Genomic DNA, 13208 nt, shown 5'->3' with positions numbered 1-13208 from the left:
TAGAATGCGTTGCCAGCAGCAGTTGTGGAAGCAAAGTCATTGGGAACATTTAAGAGACTACTGGACATGCATATGGTCACAGAAATTTGAGGGTGCATACATTAGGATTAGTGGTCAGCCCAACATCGTGGGCTGAAGGGCCTGTTCTGTGCTGTACTGTTCTATCTGCAATCCTCACTTTCTCCTTGCAATTGGAGAAAGCAAGGCTGAAATTTGCCAAACTACATCAATTGTCATGGGGCTTGGAATCATCAAAGTTTAGGACACTTTAAGAAAAATCAAAATTAATCATTGTTCATCAGTATCTTATCTAGAAAGCCTGATACGCAATTCAATCCCCTTTATCCCAATTATATTAGATGTAGATAATGGACAAGAATCATGTAAACCCACAAGAGTTCAAATTTGCCATCAAATTCAGAAAAGATTCAAGAATGTTAGAACAATCATTGTTAGATACACCCAAATTAGTTGCAATTTCTACTCAGATTTTCAAAGACTAAGTAGTAAAATGGTACTGTTGCCTTCGATTCTGAAGCCTCATAACAAAATACATCAATGTCCTCAGTTGAATACTTTATATGAGGCTTGAAGGTCACCCCTCAAAAGCTGAAAAGCTAACTGGACTAAGTAACCCCTTCATATAAGCAAAAATCGTGAAGAGCCGTAAGTTTAAAAAAATATACTTTCCAGCCTGATGCAGACTTAATTAGATGAGTGGTCACCGGAAAAGCAGTTATTACCAATTCACTAAGTGATGCAGCAGATGTGATGGACTGAATGGTCTACTTCTGCTCCCAAATCTCAACAATAAGATTTCTAAAGAGATAGGTAGTATAGAATCAACTGAAAGCTGATGGATTATTCGGACAAGAAAACTAGCTTTAGTCAAACTAAAGCAGCAAAGACAGATTTCTGTGATGTAGCAGCAAAGGCAAAAGGTAGTTAATACCACAGAAAATTAGGTGCTGAGGCAGGCAGAAATTTAACATGTAAACAAAATCTAGTTACCAGCAGTTCTCAAGTGGTTACAAATTGAGTTCGGAGTAAGCAGATTAAGTTCAGCAGTAAGCAATATCTACCAAAAAGGTTTGTGTATGTTAATACAGTATTTAGTCCAATCAATTTCCAGAATGAATTTATTATAATTACAATTCCACCTCCTTGATTCATTTCATTTTCTCACTGTGAAAACCATGAATATCTACTGAACTCACTTATGAAACAATGCAATCAATTTAAACTTTGACAAAGTCCTTACAAAATGTAAACCACAATGCAGATATTTTACACAATGTGGACACAACAAAGTTAGTAATTTCTTTTAGTCAAATCAACAACAACTTTCAATATAAACATCTAGAGTTCATTTATTCTTACATGATCTAAGCAATTTATTCAGTACATTTACAATGAATAAAATGCAATGAAATTTGTGGTAAGAAAGTTATATATACAAAGTACATTTCTCCATTTGTATCTACAGCAGAATTTTGTGCAACAACCCATGTTAGAGTGTATTAAAAATACATTGTTAATCTAAAAACAATATATGTACATGTAGCTTACAGGTCATCTGACAACTGCAATGCACAAATCTGCACTGATTTAAACAATCAATAAAATAAAGATTTGATTTAAATAGTTGGCCCTGTTCATTAGTTTGTGCACATTCGTGGTCTCTTTTCCATGCAAAATCTGTATGATAAACATTAAAGGTACACAATGCCATTATATCAAACGGTGTTGTGCTTGCCATCAGAGTATTTTGGTTTGCTGATTGGTACTCCAATTAATTTTGGGCAGTCACATAACCCCTTTGCAATTTGGTCACAGTTCATCATTAGATCATAGTTGATTTTTTCAGTCACAACACTATCTTGCTTATAGTCAGGATGATCAGAAACAAACTTCCTCAACCAACACGCTGCAGTCATCAGTTCGCCTGCAAAAAAAATCAAACAATTTCAGTGCAAGTATGGATTTTTTATCCTTTGAACCATGAGAGATGTACGGAGATAGCAACATAACGAAAAGTGTCACTGGACACTTAAATCTAGCTAACCTGGGGACCTGGTTTCCAATTCTAGCATGGCAGCTTGTGAAAATTAAATTCCAATAATAATTCCACACAAAAAAGCTAGTGTCAGTAATGACAGCCATAAAAATTAATGATTTTTGCAAAAACCCAACTGCATCACGAATATCCTTTAGGGATGGAAATTTGCCAGCTTTACCTAGTCTGGTCGAGAGGAGTCTCCAGACCCCTAGCAATGTGGTTGACATGCAAGTGCCCTATCAAAGGCCCAGTACGCTACTCAGTCCAGGGACAATTAGGGGCAGGCAACAAATGCTGGCTTGGTCAGAGCCACCCCACATACCACAAATTTTCAGAAATTAGGTTTTGCCTTCTCATAATTGATGACTTTTTTAAAGAAGCAATTCTCTTCAGATTTCCTCTTTCTCCCTGCCCTCCCAATACCCCTACAGTTTGGAGACAACCACATATCCCCCAACTCCACAAATATGCCAGTCTAAATTCACATACAAGGCTTTGCTGTAATGGAAGAACAGCACAAATATAATGCAAAAACTGAAAAAAAAAAGACCACATGGATCGATCAGGTGCCTTACATGCTAGGTGCTTGAGAGTCAAAATAATTCATATCAAACTATGATGTATGATTCCATCATGGTCTATCATTTACTGTATCTTTTCAGGTGTTGATACAGAAATACCTTAAAAGTGGCACTTCAAATGTACCTTAAATGTTTCTTTCCACCTCCCCCCATCCTGCCACTTATAATAAATGAACAGAATTAAAATTGAATTTGCTCAAGAAGCCAATAGAGTGCAGATATTTTTCAATTTTTATTTTACAACAGAATAGCCCAAAAAAATGACAAGTGCTATAAACTCAACAAGCAGAAATGTACAGATAAATATAATTAGACCTTTTTGCGCTGACCTCAATTCCAGTTACAGTACACCAATACATTAAACAAAATGTTACATTAAAAAAGTTAAAACTTCACCTGAAGCTCGCTTTCTGATGAGTTTGAGGTAGTTTAAAATGCTGCACCGTGTATCCACATCTACTTCCATGTTTTCAAGGTAACTGTTTATAATTGGAATTAAACCTGGAAAAACTCCTTCCTGCAAACCAAAATCAGAATTGGGAAAGTCTCATGAATCTCAGCATTTCATCAAATTACAAATTGAACTGTGAAGAGTCTGCATTCCAAAGATGCCATATAAAGACAAATTTCTTTAATAAAAGTGAACTTTTCAGTTATATTTGGCATGTTAATGGAAGTGTTTGTAATGCCTGCATCAACAATTTACACAGCTTATATCCATTGATGAACATCACTATGATTAGATAGTTGGAAAATAAAAAGCCTTGCTTGGTTATGTACAACTATTTACTTAGGTTACAGATGATTGATACATTAATTTAATTTTTATTATTGCCTCATATCCTAATGATACTTTTTTACAAAATAAAAACCTCTGCTTTGAAAGTTTCAATTATCTACTGTCCATGGTGTGGGAAGAGTTCCAAGTTTCTGCTTCTGTCGAATCTAGTGTGCTTCCCAATTTCACAAACAAAATGCTCTAACTTTGTTATTGTCGTGTTGTTTTTGCAGTTATACAATCAAATTCATTTAACATTATGAAGCTAAATTAACACTTGCTTTACTAAAGAATACAAGTTATTCAAATTGTTCTCAAATTTAACAGAAGCTCCTGCATCATTTCAGTGAATCTGTAGCACATTCCCTTGAACATATCCTTCTTGAGATGCAGCATCCAAACTGAGAAATATTTTTCTGAAATTCTTTTAACTACCTCTTTAATACCCCATGGTGGAAACCATAAGGTGTTGAGGGTTTAGCTAATTTGATTTTGTTTCTTCATCACTTACTACTCATTGAATCCAGAAAATTCCTCAAATTAATGTTTAGTCTCATTTATCACTAGTATTTTATCACATTCCCTCTTAAAAACAGATACAAAGTACTTGTGTAATAAACATGGGGTTTAGTTCCCTGACACATTTACAGCTTTGTGTTTCTGGAGCAAAGCTTTATTCCCTATGATGGCTAAGCTTCAGGAATTTTACCCCATGGCTGTTTGGAAATTGCTACAAGACATGACCTTTGCTATCATGGATCTTTTCTTTCTTGCTTCTGGCCCACTTTTCTCTGCACTGTAAATAACACAGCTAAAACCTTAGCAATAGTGGGCAGCACAGTGGTTCAGTGGTTGGCACTGCTGCCTCACAATGCCAGGGACCCAGGTTCGATTTCAGCCTTGGGTGATTGCCTGTGTGGAGTTTGCACATTCTCCGTGTCGGCATGGATTTCCTCCGGGTGCTCCAGTTTCCTGCCGGAGTCCAAAAATATGCAGGTCAGGTGAATTGGCCATGCTAAATTGCCCATAGTGTTAGGTGCATTAGTCAGGGTTAAATGTAGGAGAATGGGTCTGGGTGGGTTACTCTTTGGAGGGTCAGCGTGGAGCCAAATGGTCTGCTTCCAAACTGTAGGGAATCTAATCTATTAAACTTTCCTGGTGGGTTGCTAATTGTTTAGTTTTATCACATGACTTGTTAATGTATTGAATAAAAACAAGTCAAATTTTCCAAAAACTAAAAATTTAATTGATTTTACAGTCTATTTTCTCAAATGACAATATTGTAAACAATCGTAATAATTACATTATCAATCAATAGAGTATCATATGCTTTCAACTAATGAACCCGTATCTTTACCATCATATACTTCTTGACTTTTATTATTTCCTCAGATTAACTAGATTTTTTTGGCATTTATGAAGTTATCGCCTTTAATTTAATAATCTTTTTCTGAAATGTAATGATGGTTAATCAGTTGTACAAATAGATATTTTATACTTGATCTTAGGATTGTAATTGGTTTGCATTAAATAGATTTTAATGCCTTTAACATTTCTGCAGTTACTTTAGTTCAATTTGCGCAGCCTACTCTTCACCTCATTGAAGTGAGCCTTACTTAAATTTGAGAATACTAAGATAAAAAATCCTATCAGGTTATGACCCTGTACACTAGATTCTCTCCTACTTTCATATTAATTATTCCCAGCTCATTAGTAAATCTAGAATACCCTGGTTCAAAATATTCTGGATACATTCTAGAATGTTATGGGCTTCATGACTTTAATGTGTTTTCATTTTCTAGTCAGTACAAATTAAAATATTTAACAACTGCTTTTGCCATTTCAACAATCTTCTCTAAGCTCCATATTTAAAAACATTATTTCAACATTGAGCTATGGAGCTCCTGGCAGCAGTAATGTTATAGACCACTCAGAACATTTCAAGAAAGTAGCCCAAGACCCTAACTTTGGTAGTTGTTTAAGCAGGTGTAACACAGATATTCCAGGAGGGATGCAGCTGGTCAAACTATATAGTTTTAAACAAAACAATTTATTTACAAGATTACCGAATGAAACAAAAAAAAAGAGAATACAATACAGCATAACTTAACCTATCCAGAAACCCAACAGATCATACAAGTTAAGAATGCTATTCCCAATACTTGCAACAAATCTCTGTAAACACCCTTGGCACAAATGGCAAAATCAAACAGGGTCTTATAGGAGAGGAGACAGACCCAGAGATAGAGTCAGCATGGACTTGCTTCTTTGGGTCCAGCAGCTTCACAACACTACTGTTAAAAACCAAACCAGAGAAAAGCTGAGCTGGGAGAACTGGCCACTATTTTCCTTGTACAAGTGTTTTTTTTTTTAAAACTTAAACCTTCTGGCTGAGGCAGTATCTGTTAGCTATAATCATACTGACCCTAAAACCCTTCAACCCCAGAGTCTGAGTCTCTCTCTTTTACAGCCTCTCAAAAAAGAAGCCAAGGACTGCATAATTTTGTTAAAGCAGCAGCTTTGACACAATAACTTCCAATGCTCTGCACTCCATGGAGTATTTTTTAAACTCCAGTATTCCTATTTCCTGCACACCTTTAAAAATCCATTCAATTAGTGTCACATACCATATTCTTTTAACATTTGTCATTCCACCTATTCAGTCCTATTCCAACTGATTTTTGGCCACAGAGTTGCTACGTCATAGCGTTGAATATTTCATTTTAAGGACATGAAGAATTCAGCAAAAAAAAAAAAAAAATTCACTGCATGGCGACACAGTGACTCAAATGGTTAGCACCGCTGTCCCACAGTGCTGGGTTCAGTTCCAGCCCTGGGTGACTGTGTTGAGTTTGCACATTCTCCCAGTACCTGCGTGGATTTCCTGTGGGTGTTCCGGTATCCTCCCACAATCCAAAAGAAGTGCAAGTTAGGTGAATTAGCCATGCTAAATTGTCCCAGAGTGTCCAGAGATGTGTAGGTTAGGTGCATTAGTCAGGGGTAAATGTAGGGGAATGGGTCTGGGTGTGTTACTCTTCAGAGGGTCAGTGTGCACTTGTTGGGCCGAAGGGCCTGTTTCCACACAGTAGGAATTCTAGGATTCCTGAAAGCAGCTTGTTCACAGACACAAACCAAATTCTGAAAAATATATAATTTTCTCAATTGAAGCAGCTGAATCTCTGTGCCCACTAAGCGGTACTATATTTGTATGCATGTACAAAGTTTGGTCAGAGTTTGGTCAGAGAATGGGAATTATGATTAGTGATGCTCCTTTCTGAGACTATGTTTATCTACATTCTAAAATAAAACTGTAGTACCTTTGCTTTACTAGAAATCTCAATGCACAGTCAAGGATGTTTTACAAACAATTAAGTAGTAACAGTAGAAACAGCACTAAAAATATCAAGTGATAGATTGCGAAGTACTCCTGTTCTGTGAATGTAATTCAATGCAGTTGACTCTCCACTGTCCTCAAAAGCTTAGCAAGCCTAGCCTTATCACAATTTTTTTCCCTTTTGAGATTTTCTAAAGAGGACCAAAACTGGACTGAGCAGCTAACACTGAACTAGGCACCAGAAACACCCACAGCAAAAACAGCCCTGTCGAATCTGCAAAGTGCTCCTTACTAATATCTGGGGTCTAGTGCCAAAACTGGGAGAATTGTCTCAGACTAGACAAAACAGCAGCCTGACAGTCATACTCTGAAAATTATACCTTCCAGCCAATGTCCCAGACACCATCCTAGGAAATGTCCTTTCCCACTGGGAGGGCAGACCCAGCAGAGGTGGTGGCACAGTGGCAAACAAAAACAGTCAAGAGGCAGTTGCCCTGGGGAAATCATCCACATTGACTCCATGTGGTCTCAAGCCATTAGGGGAGACATGGGGAAGGAACCTTCGGGTCTTGTACCATCCTCCTCTTGCTGGTCACAACACTCAGACGAAGCACAGTATTTGATATTGAGGATATCGGAGGATGGCAAGGGCACAGAATGTACTTTGGTTGGGGATATTTCAATGTCCATCATCAAGAGGCTCAGTAGCAGCACTATAGATCAGGTTGGCTAGGTCTTAAAAGAACAAATTGCTAGACTGGGTCTGCAGCAGGTGGTGAGGGAACCAATAAGATGGAAACATACATTTGACCTCCTCTTCACCAATCTGCCTGCCGCAGATGCATCTGTCCATGACTGTATTGGCAAGAACAACGACTATACAGACCTCTGAGACAAAGCTCTGACTTCATGCTAATAATACCTTACAATGCGTTGCATGGCATGATTACTACACTAAATGCGACAGACTTCAAACAGATCTAGCAAGTCAAGACTGTGCCTCCATGAAGCACAGTGAATTATCAGCAGCAAATGTACTCCAACACAATCTGCAAATTCATGACACAGCATATCTTCAACTCTTATTACCATTAAGCCAGAGAATCAAACCTGGTTCAAAAACAGTGCAGGAGGGCATTCCAGGAGCATTATCAGGCACACCAAAAAAATGAGGTCCACAATAGGACTACTTGCATGTCAAAACAGCAGAAGTGTAGCGACAGGCAGAACTAAGTAATCCGACAACTGACAGATCAGATCTGAACTCTGCAGTCCTGCTCTATCCAATCGTGAATAATGGTGGACAAACAAACAACTCCCTGGAGGAGGAAGGCACCCACAAATATCTCTATCCTCAATAATGGGAGAGTCCAGCAAATCAATGAAAAAGGCAAGTTGCGAATGCTTCAGCAAATTTTCAGTCAGAAGAGGTAAGTGGATGATCCAACTCGCCCTTGCGACCCCCCACCACCGAGGTCCCCAGCATCTCACATGCCAATCTTTTACCAATTCCATTCACTTCATACCATATCAAGATATGGATGGAGGATTAGATAATAGAGGCTATGGCCCTGACAATATTCTATAACCGTACTGAAGACTTGTGCTCCATAACCTGTATAACCCTACCAGAGCTGTTCCAGTAAAAGTTAAAGATTGTCACCTACCTGAAATTGTAGAAAATTGCCCAGGTACATCTTGTACACAGAAAGCATAATAAATCCAACCTAGCCAATTACTGCTCCAGTCTACTCTCAATGATGGAAGGTATTTTTAAACAGTGCTATCAAGCAACAGCTGCTCATTGACACCAGTTTGGGTTCCACCAGGGCCACTCAGCTTCTGACCTCATCAATATATACCTTGATTCAAATATGGACAAAAGAGCTAGCTTCCAGAAGTGAGCTAAGAGTGACAGCCCTTGACCAAGGTCACATTAGACCTAGTGCGGCAGTAAGGAACCAAAGCAAAACTGGAGTCAACTCTTTGCTGACTGGAGTCACACCTGGCACACTGGAAGATGATTGTGGTCATTGGAAGTCTGTCAGCTCAGCTCCAGGAAATCAATGCAGGAGTTCCTCAAAAGCAGTGTATAAGGCCTAACCATCTTCAACAAGACATGGATAATAGCTAGGACTTGGGCTGAAAAGTGGCACATGGAAACAAAAAGCTCCAATAAAGAGATAATATAACCATTGCCCCTTGACACTCACTGGCATTATGATCACTGAATCTACCGCTAAATCAACATCCTGACAGTTACCGTTGACCAGGAACTGAACTGGTCTTGTTATATAAACAGTGGCCACAAGTGCAGGTCAGAGGCTAGGAATCTTACAGTGATTAACTCACCTCCTGACTGCCCAAAGTCTAGATCATAGTGGTACTGGAAAAGCACAGGTCAGGCAGCATCTGAGGAGGAAAATCGACGTTTCGGGCAAAAGCTCTTCATCAGGAAGGGAGGAAATGATTTTAACCCTCCTGACTCCCCAAAGTCTGTCGACCATCTACAAGGCACAAGTTAGGAGTGTGATGGAATACTCCCACTTGCCTAGATGAATGTAGGTCCAACAGGACTCAAAAAACATAACATCCAGGTCAGTGCAACTTGCTCAATTATTTCTGGATGTGGCACATGTCACTTCACCACTCTATATGCAGTGCTGCTACTGACAATCTACAAGTTGCACTGCAAAACTTCACTGAAGATCACTGGACTGGATCTTCCAGAACTATGACCACTTCCAGCTAGAAGAACAATGGCAACAAATACATGGGAACACCAGCACCAGCAAACTCCCCTCAAAAAGGTGCTCAACATCCTGATTTGAAAATATATTGCTGTTCTTTCACGATCACTGTTTCAAAATCCTGGAATTCCCATCCGACAGCATTGTGGTTCTACCTACAGCACAAGGACTGCTTTGGTTCAATAAGACACTTTATCACCACTTCAAGGATAATTAGGGATAGACAACAAATTCTGGCTTAGCCTGCAAAGACCATATTCCACAAGCAAATAATTTAAAAAAAAAACTTTCACATACAAGTAGTGTGAAGTAAGAACCACGCACAGATTCAAGCCTTACCACTTATCAAATAGATAAGAGAAGATTGGCAGGTGGAGAAATCAACCAATTACCTCAGTTTTGAAAAAAAAAACCAACAAGCGAGACCCAACCACAGTCTGGGTTCTGAAGCATAAAGCTAAAGCTAGTTTTAAATTACATTCTGAATGGCAACATTTCTGCAAATCATAACAGACTAATGCAAGGAGCATTTATACCTACCTTTCCATTAATAATGGTATCTATGCTCATTAACGCATATTCTTCCGAATCCAAATCAATCCCATTTTGTGTACAAGCACAGCCATCGACAACTGGGTTGCCAGCTAGGGTGACAGAGCCATAGAATTAGGAAAATACACATCCAATTAACCTTAACTGAAAAATAAATGCAGCTTTATAGCATATTTCAACACAAGTTCAAGTATTATTGAAACTGAAGGAAGCAAAATAATGTATCAGTTAGGCAGGCAGCAACACAATTCCATGTTTTAGGTTCACAATTTACTTGTAATCTTTTCCTTAGAATTCTATACGCTGCAAATTACATGCAATGGAGATATGAATCACACAGTATGTTAGTCAGATTAACTATTTCAGAGTATCTAACTTCTCAAATCCAGTTTGCTTTGCTTCTTTAAACTCAGTACAAGAAAGTTGTTTTGTTCATATGCAATCAATTCATAACATTCGGCATTTCAGACAAAATAAGAGATGAAATTTTACAATTACATTTTCTCTAATGGTATAGGTGTACAGTCAGTTCTGCTATAACATGGTAATTCTGTTCTCATACAATCCAGTGTTAAGGAAACCACGTAGTAGCAGCACCATTAAACTAATGGGACCAGAACCACGTCATAACCAATACACGCTTTAAAAGCTTGCATTTTAGAGACGGTGCCCACAATTCGTCAATCGCGTTATAGCGAATTCGCATTAACAAAACGCACATTATAGCAGAATGACCTATATAGCATCATCTCATAATATTGTTAAAAACAAAATGGGATTCACAGGTGGAATTTTTACCAGGCTTATTGATGTGCTGCCTTCAAATTTTAGCCAACAGATGTATGAAATAAACGAACCAAATTCTAACTCAGTTCTGAAGTATCATCATACTGGACTTGAAATGTTGTTTCTTTCACCACAGATGCTACTAGACCGGAGTTTCTACAGTGTTCGGTGTTTGTTTCAGATTTCCTGCGTCCATACTATTTCCCTTTTATTAGGGGCACTAATCTGACTTTCATAATGTGCAAATAACTTACTTTTAGATAGTACATTCCAATAACTTAGACTTTAAAATAATTCAGGTGACTTCTAGAACGTATTACACTACTGACTGAAACACATCAAGATTCCCAGCACTTACCTTTATAAATATCTTTCCTGAAGTAGAACATCCCTTGGCGTACAGCATCACGCTTTTGAGCCACAATTAAGTTCTCATCCACCTAGGCCAATACAAATGTTTAAGATTTTAACATTTAGTTACTAGTTTAAATCAAATTCTGATTTCGAAGTGCTCTGACAGAGTTGAATGCACCCCCCCCATTCAAATTATCAAGTTACTTTCAAAATTGTAGTCATCTTTGAAAGTTCTGTACTTGTCACTGTGTCTTCACTATACGTTCCATACCAATAACTTCATACAGATGAACAAAAACAAAACCTGCTAGAATGGTGGACAAGACACAAAAGCTTGAATTTCACAAGGCAAAACTACCAAAACTGAAAGGAGAAAGAAAAAGAGGAGACAAGCAAATTAGCTGGCCCAGAATGATTGAATGCTGACACTTTTGTTGCATCTCCTACAAAACAGCTCGTTGAACAGAACATGCAGCATAAAACTTTTGTTCAATTAAAAGATTCTGTAGCATTGTTAATTTTCCAACATTGCTTCCCTGAAACTAGCCAAAACTTTGCAAAATTTTAAGAGTGAAAGAATTTTTGTACTATTGTACACCTAATGTAAACAGTTATACAACCACAAAATTGGCCACACCCAATATCAAACTAATCACTAGTTTTCCTAGTTGCGCCCGATTGTAGGTCTTAAACACTTAGTGAGTGCAAGTACAAAAGTTTCAAATACTTTTATCTACATAATCAGTGAATCTGGTACATGGCTCTGGGTAACAGGGCTTCCCAAAATGGAGGTCAGGATTCTACGTGGCGTTGCGAGCTTAGAGGCAGCAATGGCTACCATGAAACTCCAACAGTGCTCTAACAACTCTGCTCTTATTTTAAACATGGAAAAGTGCAAGGCAATCCATTTTGATCAAAAGGAATTTAAAAAAACAGATTATCTAACTGGAGAGAAACTTCAGTATGCTTTGGTGCAGAAGAATCTGGATGGCTTTGTACATGAATCGTAGAAAACTAGTATGCAAATCCAGACGGTAATAAAGGAAGTCAAATGGAATTTTGGCATTTATTGCTGAACGAAAAGTATTAAAAGTAGGAAAGTGTTGCTGCAAATGCACAAGGCATTAGAACTTTGGTCCCCTCATGCAGAGATTAGATTAGATTAGATTACTTACAGTGTGGAAACAGGCCCTTCGGCCCAACAAGTCCACACCGACCCGCCGAAGCGCAACCCACCCATACCCCTACATTTACCCCTTTAACCTAACACTACGGGCAATTTAGCATGGCCAATTCACCTGACCCGCACATCTTTGGACTGTGGGAGGAAACCGGAGCACCCGGAGGAAACCCACGCAGACACGGGGAGAATGTGCAAGCTCCACACAGTCAGTCGCCTGAGTCGGGAATTGAACCCGGGTCTCTGGCGCTGTGAGGCAGCAGTGCTAACCACTGTGCCACCGTGCCGCCCACTGTAGCTGATTTGAAAGCATTTCAGAGGAGACTCATGTGATTGATTCTAGACAGCAAAGTTTAGTTGAAGCCAAGATGAGATTAGCCATGAATGCATTAAAATGGCAGAGTAGATGAAAGGAGCTGAATTGCTTATTCCTGTTCCCAGTTCTTATGTTCCAATATAAAACCTATGTGTATTATCTGCGCAATGACATATTACACCAACATATTTAGCTTAAATAACATTTATGCACTCAAATGGTTAGGAGGAGACAAATGTAGTAAAGATATCTCAATATTCCTGACCCTGGTGGCCACTCGGAAGCCTGCAGTACAAATAAAAAGGTCTGTGACCTGAAAAGGTCAGAGACCAGAAATATCACACTTTCTCAGCGGCTGCCACAGTTAGTAAGTATTCCACACTTAGTGTTTTCTTTTGTGTCTGCATGAGAAAGTGTCAGCTATCAGGTCATTTGAATTTTTACCGCGGCAATGCTCCTCATATCGTTGATTTGGGGCATGGGAACTTAGGGACAACAGTGGAACATTTAGCTTTGCA

The 13208-nt window shown here is 38.6% G+C and overlaps 1 protein-coding gene across 3 annotated transcripts in view; it reads right to left on the bottom strand.

Annotated features, from left to right (window-relative positions):
* Window positions 1-1121: 1121 nt before the first annotated feature.
* gclc (glutamate-cysteine ligase, catalytic subunit) overlaps window positions 1122-13208 on the bottom strand; it is a 68033-nt gene continuing 55946 nt past the window's right edge. For all 3 annotated transcript variants that reach the window (XM_043679578.1, XM_043679569.1, XM_043679584.1), the window contains 4 exons: window positions 11199-11280; window positions 10043-10146; window positions 3037-3157; window positions 1122-1945 (listed from right to left, as the gene is read on the bottom strand). In XM_043679578.1, the coding sequence (XP_043535513.1) occupies window positions 1737-1945; window positions 3037-3157; window positions 10043-10146; window positions 11199-11280 (516 nt within the window). In that variant the 3' untranslated portion in view covers window positions 1122-1736. The remainder of the gene's footprint in view (window positions 1946-3036; window positions 3158-10042; window positions 10147-11198; window positions 11281-13208) is intronic.

Source organism: Chiloscyllium plagiosum, chromosome 3, assembly GCF_004010195.1.
Source record: "Chiloscyllium plagiosum isolate BGI_BamShark_2017 chromosome 3, ASM401019v2, whole genome shotgun sequence".
Lineage (NCBI taxonomy): Eukaryota > Metazoa > Chordata > Chondrichthyes > Orectolobiformes > Hemiscylliidae > Chiloscyllium > Chiloscyllium plagiosum.
This window is presented reverse-complemented; position numbering and strand designations above follow the sequence as displayed.